This window comes from Cygnus atratus, chromosome 17 (assembly GCF_013377495.2).
Source record: "Cygnus atratus isolate AKBS03 ecotype Queensland, Australia chromosome 17, CAtr_DNAZoo_HiC_assembly, whole genome shotgun sequence".
NCBI lineage: Eukaryota > Metazoa > Chordata > Aves > Anseriformes > Anatidae > Cygnus > Cygnus atratus.
Genome location: NC_066378.1, coordinates 10,552,648 through 10,570,965, shown reverse-complemented (window position 1 = coordinate 10,570,965; position 18,318 = coordinate 10,552,648). Strand labels below are relative to the sequence as shown.

General features: G+C 38.2%; 1 protein-coding gene across 3 annotated transcripts in view; it reads left to right on the top strand.

The window, feature by feature from the left end:
- The window catches only part of TMEM132C (transmembrane protein 132C), a 200,755-nt gene that overhangs the window by 155,561 nt on the left and 26,876 nt on the right, over positions 1–18,318 (top strand). For all 3 annotated transcript variants that reach the window (XM_035564993.2, XM_035564992.2, XM_035564994.2), the window contains one exon: positions 15,663–15,806. In XM_035564993.2, coding sequence (XP_035420886.1) covers positions 15,663–15,806 — 144 coding nt within the window. The remainder of the gene's footprint in view (positions 1–15,662; positions 15,807–18,318) is intronic.

Here is an 18,318-nt window from a genome sequence, read left to right as displayed (position 1 = left end):
CTAATCTTTACTTTATCAAAACTGTTTGCCTTTCCGCAGGATGTTACCTCACAAAACAATAATATGGCTGTAATGATGTAATTTATTCCTGCAATTTGGTTTTGAAAATCCTCTATCATTAAAAAATAGCAGCAGCACAGCTTTGTTAATTACAGCAGTTGAATATTGAATGCTCACTGTCACTATCAGGATTAGTGAGTACGCTGTACTTCGCTCTCCAAGGCCTATAGGACAAGATCTGTACATGTTTTGGAGGTTGTGAAATGAGTATTTTGATTAAACGAAGTAAGTACAGAAGAAATAGTTCAAGTTCACTGGGGAGTTTAAGAAAAATGAGAGAGGGAAACATTAACCTGTAAACTCAATATTATAAAGCACACTAGTGTGTTAATCGACCACATAATGTTGTGTTTATAGATAGTGTGGTTCTGCAGCACAGCCTCTCCTGTCCTTATCCGACATTTGCCCATTTATCTGTATTCTTGTACCCCCGAGCTACTTCTGGAAGACTAAACCTTCAGGTTCATTATGGAGTTTTCCTCTCAGTGTGCCATTTTGAACTAGTTTATCTGCTTGTCTTTTTTTTTTCTTTTCTTTAATGTAAAAATATTTTACCCAGGCATAACACTTTTATTTTAATTTGCATAAACAGATTTCACTAGATGCAGGTGAGGAAAATGCATGTGGACAAAATCACCTTGTGTGATTTAAAGGTGGATTTTCTTCCTTTTGTGTTCTAAAACATTGCATAATTGAATGAAGTCCAAAAGGTTTGCTATAACCTCTTAGTGATCTTGAATTCTCATTCTGGAGAGCTAACAGAAGGTAGAAGGCCTCCTGCTGCATATATTATGTCAGCAGCTGAAACCAAACCGATCAGTCTAAGACCTGGATGTACTTTGGAATCATTTTGTATAGCGTACGACGTGCCTGTGTGCCAATATCAAGAAGTTTTATATGACTTGAAGCTTCGATTGAGCCAGCAGAAAACACTATGTTTTAGATTCTGGATCTGGGACAAAATGTCAATTGCAAGCATTGAAAAGCGGTGACTAAGAGAGGAACTGCCAGCTGGCACCAAGTATCCCACGGCATATGTTTTAAGAATGCCTGGAAGCTTCAAGAGTGAGCTTGGTGTGGAAATAAATAAGTCATTTGAGACTCGGTAATTCCTCCTCGCTGCTCTTACCTCATTCAAATTATGGGTTACTCATTAAGCACTGGGGAGACTCTGACATGCAAAAATAGGAATTGTCTGATGGACCAGGAGCCACATGCCTGGACTTAGTTTCTGCTTATTTTATATCTAGGCAGAACTCACACACCAGTTCACTCATCTTTAGAAGGGACACAGTAGTTAGTACTTCCTACGTTACAGGATCATTCTGTACTTCAGATCCTTTAACAGTGAAATCTTTCTGCTTAAACATGAATTCCAGTCTCCCCCACTTGGTACTGGCAATGTTGTTCTGGTCCAGAAGAGTAAAAACGTAAGTGAAGCAAGGTTTGTAGATAATGTCTCTTATTAGGTCATCCGACAGAGTTAGAAAAAAAACAGACAAGCTTTCAAGCACTAAAACTTTTTTTCAAGCCTCTTTCAGTGTTGTAAGTTGCTCTGAGATGCTCAGATAAAGATAATGGTCACTGTGTTTGCTTCAGGTTATACTCATAAAATACTGCCTTAAGCAAAGGGATTTGATCCCTTTGTCCTTCACATCACTGACTCACACAATGGGCATGGCAATGTCTTTCAAGGATGCTTCTCCAGCCTTGAATCTCTAGCTAGCATGATCGTGCAAAACAGCCCTTGAAGGTAAAGGGCATCTTTGCTTGAATCAGGAGGAAAGAATTGGATCTGTGATTATGTATACTTTCTATACTTCACCCCTATCTACATTTATGACATTTTTACTTCCTATAAATGGTAAGACACACCAATCTGTTAGTCATGTGTCTAGTCAATAATTTAGTTTTCTTGTATGTCACTCTCTCCCATCTTTTTAACTGTACTAAATTTCTGATGTCTGTACAATATCTTCTCTCATTAATGCAATAATCTGTTTCCTGCCCTCTGTGTGCTTTGCTTATGTGGACCTGCTATGAAGTCAGTGAAATCAATAAGCTGTTTGAAAAGGGAAAATAATCTAGGGGCAAGGATAGGAAATAATAATAAGAATGATTATTTTCTGCATTTTTGTTACTACTTTTTCATAGCAGTTCCAAAAGAAGCTCTATTGTGTCTTGGTTACAGATTGTGCTTATCAAAAATTAAGGATGTATAGCCCAAATAAAGAAAGAACAAGTAGAAATTTTCTCTTGCTGCTTCTAAAATAGGCTAAACTAAATTGAAAGATTTTAGCAGAAGCTGTCTGTTTCTCTTCCACTGTGGTTTAAATAGAGTTCTGAAATCCAGGAACCTGAGCCAAGTGTTAATATGCACTCCATGGTCAAAAACTGAGGACTTTAAGAAATTTGTAGGTGAATAATCCGCATTAGAGGGAGAAAGTACTAACAGTGACAGCACTGTTAGCTTTCATGTGGTTTTAGTTAAAATAAATATTTATTATTACTATATAGTATTCATGCTCATTAATAATCAATGACATATTAATCTACACAGATGAAGCGAGTTCACAACCCTCCACAGTGGTCATAAAAGTCATCTATGTATCATGCAATACCCCAGTTACTTAAAAAAAGGAAATATGAGGGAGGGGGGACTTAATCCTTAAAGTCCATAAAGCATTTAAAATTGCTTCACCCCAGCTGTATAGTACATCCCACCTCATACTGTGATTAGTGCCGTGCAGCTTCTGTGAGGCAGTCAGGCTAGATGATATTTTACATCCCTCATCCAAACCAAGCTGTTTATGCTCTGTCAGTGTGGCTTGCAGCACTATATAAAACAGGGTTTATATCAGCAGAATCTGGGGGCTTCAGCTGAAATTCCAGGAGCAGATTATAGTAGGTACCATATTTTTATGTGCTGTAAAAGAGTTTCTGCTTCTGCTGTTAACCAGAAAGAGTAAGGATGTAGCCCCCATGTAGATGGGGAGCTGTAGTACAGAGATGGAAGATTGGAAACTTACCTTGCTAAGTTAGGAGAAGAAAGAAAGAAGTGAGCCAGGTGACTATACATAGGTGTCTAATACTGTTATATACTGTAGGGTCTCAGCCATCCATCCAGGACTGCCAGGTATGACGCAAGACTACAGGACACCTGTGTCCTCCTGGAAGAGCATCTGGAGGCCAGGCATGATGCCTACAAGCATCTAAATGGCACTCTATTCTTAGGCATTTCAATCTTTCCCCAGAGCTGCAAACTGTCAAGTGGAGCTGTGGTGAAGCACATCCCTGAAAATGCCATGTTTTTTGTCTGTTACTGTGGATTTCTTAAGTATGTGGTTTAATTTACAGAAAACAATTTAATTTTACACAAAATGTACTTTCTTGACCACTTTTCCTGCTATTGCTGAGCAATACAGCACTACACACTAAAATACATAAAAAGTACACAGAGGTATTTGTATTATATAGGTATAGGTACTCTCAGGTCCTCACCGTGAAGCTTCTTGACTCCCACCACTGGGAAACCACACTGAGATTTCCATCCTTGCTGCCCAGCAGGGCTCTGTGTTACTGTTATACTCTGTCTCCACAGGCTGCACCCAGCCAGTGATGTCAGTGATGATGCTAATTTCATTTCGACCACAGAGAACATTTGCAACACGTTAAGAGAGAAACTCACAACAGCAAAAGTATCACACTGATCCAGATTATCACTAATTGGTGGAAAAGCCCTTGTATCTGTCATAACATTAGCTTTATATACGACTAAATCAGTTTTGCCCAAGGAATAGGACACCAGTCCTTCAGGCTGAAGTCAGCAGGGCTATGTAGAAGTGCAGGTCCTACTGCAGGGAAGCACATTAGGGAGGACTCTTTAGGGTTTACTCCGTAACACTTGATAGAATAGAGCTTGGCTTTATTGAATCCACTGGCAAGATCACTGCTGATTTCAGTGGGGTAATGTTTTAAAGCATGATGGCTGCAAAAATTTGCAGTAGAAAATATGTGAGATAGAAATATATATAAAATGAAAATTTCTTCCTCTATCTGTCTATAATAAGTATATGGCTTCTATTAACACAGAATGCATCATAATCTTTTTTCCAGTGTAGTTGGATATGTACATGTGTGGATACAGACTACTCACATATGTGTGTTGCATGGAATTGTCTGTGTACCCATGCATGTGTGCTAATATGCTTGTATTTTTTCAATCCGCAACTATCGGTTGCCACTATTACAGCAATATTATTACAGATGTATGGCCAACTATATAACAGTGCCGCAGGTTTAATTGAAATGAACATGGGAAGAATTTCAAACTGTTAATGAAAATTGCCTTTTTACTACCAGCTATGCTCTCATGGTAGTCACACAGACCGGAGGCATCACCAGAGCTGTGCTGGTTCTGCTTAATGATGAAGCAAACCCAGTTTAACTGGGGGTCCTTTTCCAAATAACTTCCTCAGACTCATGAAAAAGGAAAGCAAATGACTGACACATCGTGAGCCTAGAAAATGCCTTAAATTGACAAATTTCACATATTAGTCTTTTTGCAACAAAAGAGAGCTGTAAGCCATGAAATGATTTCAGCAAAAAGATATCATATAGCTCCATCCATGGCTGCTTAAGCATCCATGAACCATTCCATTATAAAATCACCAGGTGGCTATTGTCTTTCTCTCCCATTCAGGCTTTACCAATATTCCCACTCCCATCTGTGATAAACTTAATAGGACCATTCAGCAATGGAGAAAAACAAGAGAGGTGTTCATCATAGCTGAAGGCTTTTTCAGACAATTATTCCTTAGATGTTTGAGTAAATGAAAAGCTATTTTTTGAGATTAAAAAGGACCGAACACTTTGCAGGTTCTGAGGCTATTTTATTGCCAAAGCTTTTGGAATCAGTAACAAATATTTATCCTTTCCTGGGAATGTTGTAAGTAGCTACAGCCACTGAAGTAATAATCTTGATATGTTTATCGCCACTCTATTTTCCAAGTGTGTGGCTACTCTTCTAAGAGTGCTCGTTAGAAGAAAAAATATACTTCTGGGTATGTAATGTAGATGTTGTCACATGTCTACTATATATGAAATATATATAGTTTATGCACTGCATAAATATATAAAATCCTGAATTTTCAGGAGAATTTAGGGCAGTTAATTGCTTATACATGAGGTATACTTATATTTTCTTTTAACCTGTCGCTTCACAGCTTTTCATCTATTTGCAATTTTTTATACTCAAAATAGCCAGTAATGATGCTGGGGGTAGGAATATCTCAGGTAATCACCCACATTTCAACCCATAAGTACAATTCTTTTCTCTCTACATAATATGGCTCCTATGTAAGTGCTTTCATTTCTAAGTCAATTTAGCAAAATACTGCAAGTAAGGAATGAAATTCACAAAGAAGAAGAGCAGGTGGTTTCCTGTGTTACATATATGCATCTTTTTAAAAATCAGTCTTTTTGTTTCGTTTATGTCTAAATAGAGAGAGATAAAATGAGGGCTTTTGCTTCCCATCTTCTCCAGTCACCTTCATGTTCTTATTCTACATTTTAAGTAGTTACAGGAAGATGAAATGTGGGCTTCTGCTTCCTATCTCCTGCAGTTGTCCTTATGTCCTTATTCTGTGTTTTAAGTGGTTCCAGAATTGTTTCCTTTGAAGTCACTTACAGACTCTTCCTCCACACAGCAGGAAATACCTTCTTTCTTTGAGAATATGTACCAGTCATTGGATCCTGATTTACCCACGCTAGTCAACAGGAAATAGAGACAGCTTTAGCAAAATACTTGTCTTTTTAGTGAGTTGTACCTAACAGAGTTCAGTGTCAGAGCTCCGACAAAGCCGAGTCCCCCAGCCAGGGGCTCAGTCACTGTTGATACACATTGATTATGATAGATGCTTAAAAAAGACAAACTGTGCACATTTACAGCTTTTGAGACAGTAGAGGAAGACTCAGTCAAGCATGAAAATGTTCTGTGGATTCTATTTCATGCCATTATTTTGCATTTCCCATCACCTGAGGATTATCTAATGAGATCATCTTGTCAGAGTAGTTGAGGATGGAAGGGAAGTTTTGAAATTATTTCTTGTGCCCTGATTCATTAAAAAAAGTGTTGAAAGCAAGTTCAATGTATTGTCACATATAAGCTGTGCATGTTATTCATGATTCAAGTAGCATAACAGTTCTTATGACAGGTGGAAAGGAGTGTTGGGACAGTGTGCTCACTTGTCTGTAGTCTTGGGAGAGTCTGTCTGACATCTCTTTCTTGCAGAAGGGATGCTGGTTGTTGCTGCTGGAGGGAGTACCTCTCCAACCTGCTTGGTGGTCAGGCTATTCTGCCTGTCACAATTTGGGTACATGGGGCTTCTAAACTTCTCCGAGGATGTGAGTTCTCCAAGGGTTCAGTTATCATTACTGTAATTGAACCCATGCACTCTGTGGGAAAGGATCGTGGATTTCTCATTCCACCTTGCTTTATGCTAGGTAAAGACAGATCTTAGGACAGCTGTGTAGGAACAGTCTCTTACTATACTCATTGATCAGCATATTGAGATCTAGATATCACATGGAGCCAGAATGGGGTTATTTTTACATAAATAATAAACACAAGTAACATCAATATTCAGGCAGTGGAACTTTACTGTTAGGAATATTAATGGAAGTGCTTGGATTCCACAACGGAGAGGAAATAAGATTTCTTGGTTAGTCTTGGTGCCTGTGTCAAAATATTACAGCTCCAAAATCAAGTTTTAACTTCTCATTATAAACTGTATATGACGAACTTAAACACAGTAAAGTAAATATTTGCTTCCAAAATAAATTTGTTAGAATAAGTCTGATTTTCTATTACTCACAAGTGCAAGAAATGACAGGACCTTCAGAGGGCTGACTCTAAGTCACTACAGCCTTCATACAGGTACAGATACACAAGTCTAAGTAATGGCTTTATAACTGTTCTCCATCTGTATAATTATGTCACAAACTGTAAAGTGAACAAAGCAATTTAAGGCATAGCTAATTTTGTTCAGTTGCTCCATTTTCTTCTTACGTTTTAAAGGAGATGCTCACTTTTGAGAGATGAGAGAATTATATTTAGCAATTGAGTGTTCATCTGCTACATCAAAGTAATCATTGGGCGTGTTCCCTTTTGCAAGTTTAAAAGCTAACAGGATAGATTCACTGCAAAGTAAGTGTGGATTAGTCATCAGGAATCCAAAGAAAATTTTCTGTTTTCCTATCTGTTAATATATTCTACATTCCCCTTTTCTGCCTGCAGAATTTAGTTTATGAGGATTCAAAAGTCCCACTAGCAGGGTATTTGAAAATTGTACTAGAAGGGAAGAAAATGGAATGGTCTGTTGCTAATGGTGAGGGGTGGGCAATAATTAAGATTTATCTCAATATGGAGACTATAAACAGAGACAAGATCATTGATTAAAAGAGCATTGCATTTGCAGAACACTTAGTTCCCATTTTGAAAAGACACTCAGATCTTTGTCATAAATTACATGGCTCACAAAAACTACAAGGAAGATTGAGTTGAGCCTGAGAACTTCCCATCCCAGCTGAGTGGTGTTTGCTTTCTATCCTTCTGGCCCCAGGAATCTGCCACCATTTTCCTTGCCGTGGGCCATCCCCAAGAGAAAAGGGTGAGGGGGCCCTGCCTAACCTGTGCACTGGGGGTCTTTACCTGTGTACTGACGATGGTCAAGGCCACTCCTCTTTGAGATGAGAAATATGAGTCTGAATCCCTTCCTTACAACCGTGTTTCCAACTTTCTACCATTTACCTTCTTCAAAACTTCTGGAGACCCTCACTGGAGACATCACACTGATCAAGCTCTTCAAACAAATGCCGTGCATGCTGAGGACAGAACAATGCCAACATCCACCTTTGGGTCTTTCCATGGGTGATGTTTTATCTGTGTTTGACTTCTGGATTGTTTGTTCTTCAGGGCAGGTATTGTCCTTAATTTTTGTGCCATGTCCATTGTTGGTCATTTAACAAAGATTTAGTAAAGAGAAGATACCTCACAGGGCTGTCAAGTGTCAAAAAGAATTAGCATCCAAAAGAAACTGGGATCTTTTGTTCTGCTGTCCTGGTCAACAACAGACTGCAGAAGTGGCCACTTTTGTTAAATAAACCTGTTTCTTATGCAGATTTTGAATGGCCTGATTTTCCACTACTGTTAATCTGTTCATTATTTTCCATTTTCCTTCTCACTGTAGTCACAGAGTAACCTGGATTCCATCTGCATCCGTGTTTGAATACTGAGGGATGCAATTAAGTAAGAAGGTGTCCCCCTTGGTTTTACTGCTTAACTGCATCACCCCGTTTCTTTTGCAATATAGCATTGCTCGCAAAGTAAAAGTCTTCATGTTTATAAAATGAGGAGAGAAGCAAAACAGGATATACATATGGGGGGCTCATGGCATTGGAATCAAGTGAAGGAAATGAGCAAACCTAAATTCCACCACCAAAATTTGTCTTCCCCTACTGTCTGCCATGGGGTGAATTTGCCTCAGGGAATGGAGAAACCTTTGGTCTGTAGGAATCTTCCTGTTCTTCTGCAGTGTGTGCTGAGAATGTAGAGGCAATGTTAGCTTCTTTCCCTTCTCATATAAATTGTCTGTCAACGTAGAGTGTCAGAGAATCCAGTTGGCAGCAAGCTCAATGTGTAATTTATTTTTAATCATGGGATTATGTAGATAAAACATAATCTGCTGCCTAACAATATCAGTTTGTTAATCAGCTGTAATCTTAGGAGTATTAATAACTCAAATCTGCAACCATCGTGTCACCAGACTCACAAATCAGCATAACACTTGTCTGCAGTGCAGTACTGTTCTGTGCAGCACTCCGACTAGGATGCCCTGGAAACCTGTGGTGCATAACTTTGTGCTCATCAGTGGAATATTTACGGTGTTTGCAACTGGTGCGCATGCAGTTTACTTTCTGTCTCCCACATCTCCATCATCTTTTGTAACTGTGTGGCCAGGGTGTCACTGTTCATCAAGGGTGATGGGTTGAACAATAGTTGGAAGCACAGTGCAGCTCCTGGAGCTCTCCTCCTTAGCCACTGTCTCCACCAGTTCAAGTGCTGTCAACAACATGCAAGGGCTTGCTTCTTCTGTCCTTCTTCTGTTAGGCATGAACTCTTGACTTTAAGGTGGACAGTGCCTGATTGCCTCCTTTCCATTTTTTTCAGGAAACTTTCTTTATAAATTAAACCACAGTTGGCTTTTCTATGTCATTCCTTCAGGTCTGCAGTGTAGGTCTGTTTCTCATGAGGTACCATGTTTGTGTGAGGGAGAAATCTTAATGCTAAGCTATGATTAACATCATACTATGGGATTCCACTTACAGAATTTTCAGCCTGTAAACAGGACCATTCTCATGACCTCAGGCTCCCATGGATTTCTCTTGATAACACCATCTAATTGGATTTGGAGTTTAATTAAACAGCTGTCACTTTGCCTCCTCATTCTGCTACAATTTAATGTTGAATTAGTTCCTAAATTAGTCATGGCCGAATGCTTGCCTTCTTACAATTGAGAGGTTGGATGAACATAAGGTTTGCTCTTCAACTAATTCAAGCAACTAGGGCTCATATTCCATATTCTTGCTCTTTGCACAGTGCTCCCACTGACATTGATGGAAGTTCCCTGACTGAAAATGTGATGAAATAAATGGTCAGATTCCTGAAGTGTCAACCGTAGTGTTACCTAACTTCAAATGGCCAAATGTGAGCACGTGCATCTTCTCAGCTCTGGCTAGAACACATGAGTTTTATGAATGTTATCTTCTCTTTCTAAAAAAGTACAGATTTTCTGTGAAGCAGTATAATGAGTGCGGCTGTGGAAGTAAATGTTTAGACCAACATTGCTGCTAGTGGACTTTATCCAAATTAATTCTGATAGAACCAAGACCAGTGTATGAACAAAGATTTATGGTACTCTGAGTCATGACATCGGAGTTAGTTTACAGTCACAATTTCACCTGGCTCTAAGCAGGAAAGCTCTGAGGCTTCCTATAGATTGGTGATATTTGCCTCAAATTCTGGATGTTGATCTCAATGAACACAAGTCTCTAATGTAGCGTCTGACTCCCTGCCTGCCTTTGATCTCACCGTTTTCCTTTGAAATACTCATTAACTCTTTTCCTGATTTATACAAATGTAATATCGGGGTTTGTAACTGTGGTAGCTTGGTACAGGTATGCACAGGGGAGTCCCAAACAATTAGGCCGATGTAGCTTACCGGTTCTACCTTGTGGGCTTCTTGATTAATTTTTGTTGCTGTTTTTTTCCTTATTAAGAATGCAGACAAATGAATGTAAGTGTGCCTTTGTTGCACTTGAGTCATTACTGATCAAATGCTTAGCTATCAGGAGGTGGGAAAGTCACCCAGCCCTCTTACTTTATTTATCTGGAGAAGGCAGATGAACAATAGTTGTTTTTTTAATGGGTAATGAAAATGCTATGTTGGTTGAAGACGTTTACTCTGTTCTGTTTATGAGATCTAGCTTGAAGTTAAAAGTTATCAACAAATTTTGACAGTAAATTCTTATGCACACAATCCATGGTTTACTTTTGAATATCTCCTTTGATGAGAGCCTTATGTTTCAACACTGGAGCCTTCCTCTAACCATTAGAGGAAGAAGAAAAAAAGTGTTCTTTAATGCTAGTTTGTTAATTGAATATGTGTGAATAGCAACAGTTTCCTTGATATGCTGTGCTAATTGAAGGGATGCCCTGTTAATGGGGAAGAATCACCTTAATCGGTATTTTGTAGGTAGTTTCTCATACCAGAAACCTGACTCTATCTGCAGTGTCAGTCATGTGGTTTTAGGATTCTGTCATTGTGCTATGAAGATAGTTCAAGGCTTCCAAAGAAGTCCAAGGCTCACATGTCCTTACTATGTCAATGAGAATCATATGTGTTTGACTTCAGAAATGACAACCCTTGTTTTTTTGTAGAAATTTTCATATACATACAGGAACATTTTTCCAACCTAGATATTGATACTTGTTTATAACTCATCCTCTTTCTGGTCTTTCAATTTACTTTACACTACTTTCCCTGTTTTTTATTTCATTGGGAGCAAGTCCAAACATTGCTATCAGATGCTTTCTGTCTTTTGTCACACAAAATAAATTTGAATTTGAACTTCAGTTGCTGCCTGCACAGACAGTAAATTAGTTGGGGGGGGGGGGGGGGGGGGGGATTTTAAAAAGTGAAGAATGTGGAAATGGCCAAAATATTGTGGTTTTGAAATGCACTAACATTTTATATGCGTTTTTAGTCTCTCTAAAGGTTTCTTAGTAATGTTGTTTTTATACTTGTTTTTATACTTGAATTAGACTAGGATAGTATATTTCATTTTAAACTAAAGCATAAAAGTCACCACCTATACCAGCTATTGTATTTCCTGCAGTTACCTGCTGTGAAGATAATTGTTTACTTAATGTTACTTGAATATTCATAAAAATTCAGCTGCAATTTCTGCTTTTAAGTGGATGAGCAAGACTGTTACAGGGGGTGGCAGAGTACAAAGTTTGGGAGCCGAATCAGAGTCCTCTTGTCTGTGGTGCACATTCAGAGTGCTCAGTATAGCAGAGCAGACAGAGTGACAGTTCTATTTAATCTCCTTTTATTTTTATGAGTTTCAGCTCAGCTTTTCAGGAGTCTTGGACCATGGATCCTCCCATACGTTGTTTACAGTTTTCTGCCTAACAGCTTGTGTGGGGATGCAGACAGTGGGTCAGTTCTGCGGTACATTAAAGCCCTTGGCTGTATTGCAGGAATATAAAGGAAAAACAGAGAACGCAGAAGTTATGCCATAAGGCTATTCCATATGCTATAGGGTACATGTTATTCTATTTTAGTTCTAAACAAAAAGACAAAAGAATCAAAACTCAGTTCCTTGGTCTTGCTTGTTTAAATACCACAGTTGAATAACACAGGGCACTAAAGAAAAAATAAGGTAAGTGGCAGATTTGAATTGCTTTTACCATACTGTGTAATATGCTAATTACTTATACTTCAGTATTTCTAAATCTGTGTAATAACAATGAGTTGTGACTGCTATCAGTGATTAACTAAAAAAAAAAAACAAAACTTTAGTGAGGTGGCGAACAATTGCTTCCTAATGCTGAGGATCTCTGATGATTGTAGTGGCCCTAACTATGAAGCTATTAGGTAACACGTCCAATATATTTCCATTCGTTTTTGCACATCATGAATCTGAAACTCCTGAAGTTGATTGTCATGCAGAGAAGAGATGTAGAACTTCAGTAGCCTTTATCATGACAAACTGCCTTTTACAATTTTTATGCAGATGCGGCTCTGAAGTAATTAATCAAAATAAATTAATTCAAATGCACATTCCTTTAATGAAACCATTAACAAAGGGCAGAAGATTGAGGTTTCTAATTGCTGATAATGTGCTAGTAGTCAAATTTCCTGTCTTCTCTATAGAGAGGTCTCGGGAAATTTCAAAAGGTTTTTTAACCTTTGTAATAGTGGCTTTATGTCAAACCCACTTAGAATTCAGATATACCAATAATGACCTATTGGAAAGAGAGAAACAGAAGTGACATTATTACGTAGCAATTGGTACATCAGTTCTGCACTAAGGAGCGCAGAAAGCAGAAATATCACTCACATTTGCCTGTCAGGCTTTTTCATTTTAAAGATACAGATAATTTTCTTTTGTCCAGTGAGGAAGGATCATATTATTTGGGATGGGTGAAGTAGAATAGGCTTATTTAGGATACAAGATATATAGGTTATTGTATTACCATTCAGTTTTGAAAATTGGAGAATCAGAAGATAGAGGGGTGAAGGAAACCACAAGAGGTCACCTGCTCCCTTTCCTCTTTTACCTAAACTCAAAGAACTGATGTTATTTCACTAAGATATAACCTGTTCTTCAAAAATCTCTTATGATAATGTATTTTATTCTGTCCCAGACAATCTATTCCAGAAATTCTCTATCATTGTTTGTATAATAAAGACTGCCTTAATGTCAAACAAATCTTCCTTGTTGCAGCTTAAGCCCATTACTTCAGGCCCTGTCCATGAACATAGAAAATAGTTTATTCTCCTCATTTTCAGAAGACTTTTACATATATGGAGACAGTAATCATCTTTCTTCGATTAAGAAAGCCTTTACTGAAGTATATTGCTCAAAATCAGACACATCCCTTTAGCTGAGGCCTTGCTAGTGCTGAGTTGAGAAGGACTTCACGTCTTACCGGGTGATACTGCTCTTTACAGAGCTTAGTATGGGAAGGTTTTGTTTTTCAACCACAGCAGCATGCAATTTCCAACTTACGTTCAGCTTGTGATCCGCTAGAGCCCCAAATGCTTTTCTGAGAGCAGCTTTTCCTGTTCAGTTTTCTCCATCTTGTATTTGTGGAATTACTTGTTCCTCAGAAAATGGTGCAACTTGGTTTAACTTTATTACATTGCATTTTTTTTAAACCACTGTGGTGTAGGCTCAGAGCTTAGCAGCGACTGTGGTTGGTGATGCAGCAAACATGATTTAGTGTGATCTTACTGGCAGTCTCACCATCACTCAAGGTAACGCAGCTGGTCTTTTTCTGGTGGTATGCAGTGCTGGGAAATCAGGAGCACTGCATCCTCATGCAGATCAGAGTGCCTTGTGGCCTTGCCTTCTGTTCTTCCCACTTACCTTCTACCCTCTTTTTCTTAATATTTTTTTTGTTGGGGCCACTGATTACTCAGCACTGCAGGCATGAGCAAAGCTGAGCTGGAGGAAGTTCTAGTGACTCCCAGGTAGGTTGTCAAAAGTTAAACTCAGGTAATGAATTCAGTCTGATGCTCGAAGCACAGAAGTTTTATCTCACTGTATAATCACATTTTGTTTTTTTCTCTTCTTCATGACAGTGGTGTGGGGTTTGGTTGTCTGTTTGTTTTGTATGTATATGATTTTCTTTTTTGTGTGTGTTGAACTTCATAAATTGCCATTAAATGCAAACATGGATAAATCCCCAAGCCACAAAGTATGCTTTAAATCTGAAACTCCTTTCTATTTATGGTATTGCTCTTCTTCTGAATCTGTCCCTTTAAATTAGATTTCTCTACCAGTAATTCATATCAGTTGCTAAAGACAAGCTGGATCCAAGTAGAATCATTTCAAAGCAGAGCTGAGATAGCCTGAAAAGATGTCCTGTCATTTCCACAAAGTCTCTTGCTGCTCCTTCACCCTGGAGTCCTTAGTTCACACTGTTTAACACTCTGAGCCACAAAAAATAAGGCGTTAAGGGACTGAGGCAAAAGATTAATTTTAAAGGACATACAGCACTTGCAATAACCAAATGCACAGTAAAAATATGTTGAACCTGCTTTTTGGTGAAGCTATGTGGGTTACTCAGTGCTTGTTGCTTCACAAGTCTGCCTACAGAAGAGTAGGCTGAGGGGGATCTCCATCTTTGAAAATCAGGAGTTTCCAAGAATGGCCTTGGACTTTCCAATAATGTTATTTGTAAATCTGGCTCTAATTTACTGTGTTGTGTAGCTCTGTTTAAATAAATGTCATAGGAATAATGTTCTTACTTTCCTAAAACAACCAAAATCCCTATTTTAATATATATATATATTAATTTGATGGGCTTTCTTATGAAAGCAGCAGGAAAACCTGAGAAATAACAAGTTGCAAGATGAAAAGAAAATCTGACCGAGATTTCACGCTCAGTAAACTTGAATTGAAAACAATTTCAATAGTATCAGTGCCCCATTTTGCTGCTGTTAACATTAACAGCTGCAGTCCTCTTGACTGTTGCTGAAAATTTTGCTGAATATTTTATTCGTTTTATAGAGCTGGATTTAGAAAAGATGGCGAAAGCTTTGAAGATCTTCCTGTATGGGAATCTTGGGACTACAATGGTGCTGAAACAGTTCAGGAATCAGAAGAGTTAGCTTAGTCGATGGTGCATTCAAAGGCTTTTATATGCCATGACCCAAGTTCAAACTTCAGATTTCCTTGTTATTTTCCTTGCAGTTAATAGCATCACTAACTCCTTCTGGATTCCTTACATTGCTTCACTGGCCATATCAACGGAAATTAAATCATCTTGAAATGGTTCCAGATACAAAGTTCACAGAGAGGCCCTGTCTTTGCAATGGGCTTATATTCAGAGAGTAATGTTTTTGCTTTTGATACTCTTGCATCCTGTCATATTGTCAATCAAATCCGGTTTTGTAATAATCCTGAACTAATGTCTTAGAAGGTATATATTGGGAAAAGCCCCAAATATTAAAAAGTAGAAGCTGTCTGTGATGTGTGCCTGCTCGGACTGAACTGAGCTGCAGTCCTTTTGCTCACTATTTACCAAAGTGCAATGCAGGTGTCAGTGCTTGTTTAGCAGGTAAAATATAAATGGACTTTTACTACTTATTACTGAGTTGTGCCTAATAGAAGATGAGATTAGGTCATTAGCTGCTGAGAATTAGTGCATCTCTCTTGAGTATAAGTCCAATTGAAGAGCTGGTGCTCACTCTTTGGAAATGTCTTTAGCTGTCTCGTAACGGTGCTGTGCTTTGTTTTGCATACAGGATACAGAAATACTGAACACTGCAATTCTCACAGGAAAAACAGTGGCAGTGCCCATCAAAGTGGTCTCCATTGAGGAGAACAGTGCTGTGACAGACATCTCTGAATCAGTTGAGTGCAAATCCTCTGATGAAGATGTCATCAAAGTAAGTTCACGCCCTATGTTGGCTTCTGAAATTTCTTGTCTTTTTATATAATAATAACCTGGGAACAGACACTAAATCTAGTCCTGCAAATTAATTGTTCTTTTGTTTCAAAAGCATAATGAGGAGGATTTTTAAGAAAAGAGAGAGTTAGGAGCATGAGTACAGCCACCACACTGAGTTTCAATAGAATTTCAATGTTTAATTTTTATTCGTGTCCTAGTTTTAAAGTGTCTTGGTAATGTCACCTCAAGTCCTCTGTGCATGGAGTTCATTCACTGCAAAAATAGCTCTGCTGTTAGTGCTGCCTCTCCAGATGTTTCTTATTACCTTGCCAGCTGTTACTATCACCCCCACAGCTGCATCAGTAGAATGGATTGGATAAATATTCCCCAGCAACTGCAATGCAAAGTCATCCTGGTGGACGTCACATTCTGCTGAGAGCTGCTTTGAATTAAGTAGTTGATTCTGCACAGAAGTGGCTAGAAAGCACTCACGTTGCCTGATCCATCGATTTAGCACTAGCAGCTTAATGTCACACACTAACAAATACCTGTGGGGTCATACTGTCTTATGGCAACACAACTATTTCTGCTGTGAATGTGTAGTCAAGGCCCTGAAGGAAATTCACAGTTGTGCAGAGAGACAGTACAAAGATAATGCTGTTCAGGAATCCTGTTGCAGCTTTCCACATAGGATTTTCGTAGTGCATGATCCTTGAGCAAGGGTGATTTTACCCTGGTCCATAAGCTCTTTGGAAAAGGAATTTGTTATATTTGATATACATCACCAGATGATGCATAGAAAACGACAGCACAATGATTTCTCAAATAAAAATTCATCTGCAAAAAAGTCTGAGTTTTATAGCTTTGGAGCATATTGATCAAAAAGAAATGAAATTCCCAAATCTTACGAAGAAGAGAGTGTTGTTCTTGCAGTAATTGCAGCACATCCTGGACTACCACAGTTCTCCAACAATTTGTTTGGAAAGAATGTTTTCTTGAAGCACTATGTCCTTTGATTAGCACTTGGGACCCTGCTGTGCTCTTCTCTTCTTTTCTACAGAAATAATTTATCTCCGCTAAAAGGGTTTCTTAAAATGGAGTCTGTTTGCACTATTGGAACATTTTTAAGTGGCTTCTAGAAGCCTTCCTATCTAGCCACTCTGAAGTGGAACAAATAACTGGAGGCTAGCACACAGTGCTTATTGGAATTGACTAGAGAAAATTTTCAGGTATAATTTCTTTCAGAAGTGTTTTGAAATTGCTCAGACAAATAGGGAAAATGTCTTCTGTATATTTAAAAATATAAGCAGACTCCCTAGAGGAATGCATCTGTGACATAAGAGCTAACTGCTATAAATCATACAGCTCGTTAAAAAATAGATTTCAATGAACATTGAGCGTTGAACAAAAAGGTTTTATCATCTCATCATAAAGAAAAAAAAGGTGGTTGGTTTTTGTTTTATTTATTTATTTATGAATCAGGAAATTTTCCAGTAAATTTCTTTACGTGGGTAAATGAAGTTTGGGCTTTGAGTCATATTGAAATGTTTTTATTTGTTCTGATTTTTAAGAGCACGCAGAAATCTTAAAATGGAGCACAAAAATCTTTCATCCTTAATTCATTTTGAAATTCCCTGTAAAGGTTTTATGTTAAATTCTTTGGATGTATCATCTTGCTCTGTAAAATAGTGCTTTAGATACCTTGTTGGTAATAACCTTTCTGTTAAAAAAGAGAAGTCTAGTCATCATAAATGATACTTCTTCATACAAGATCATGGTATCTTCAACAAAAAAGGGTGCACGTGTTTGCAGCTCGTGTTCCTAAGCATTCCTCTCATAGCAGAGTCAAAACACATTTAGATGTATGAAAGCCTGTAGATGAATTTAAACCACAAACTAAGAAAAGTAATGAGATATTGATGAGAGCTATGTAATACTTAGACATATTATCGTTTAAAGGTTCACAGAGATATTTTCGTTTGATTTCAGTTGTGTGGAATTTCTGATTGCTTTGGATTCAGACAAGCATACAGAGTTATTCTGGAAGTTAGGGGGACTGCTGCTTGCTAGGACTTAGCTTGTAATATTTTGTCATTACCTAGATAAGTGTCCATTTGTATGGGTCATGTAAACAGTCTAGAGCTAATGTTTTTGCCCTGCAATTTGAATGGCCATCAGATAAAAGTTTATATGTATTAATTTTTATAGTGCCTTCAGTTTGGCTGTAATTACATTATTCTCAGTAACAGAGCCCAGTGGAGATGTAGAGATAAGACATATCTACAAGTAGCAGGTAATAGCTTCCCCAGCTATAATCTTGGTCTTGAGGCAGTTCAGTGCATAGTTTGTATCCTGTCTTAATCTGCTGACTATAACTCCTTTTACATTTTTTTTTAACATCTCATAGTTTCAGCTCCAAACAGCACTCTGTTTGTTCACTTCCAAATTCACTGTTGATTTCCTGACCTTTAAAAGTCTTTGAATGCTCTAGACCTTCACACAGGGGTCCA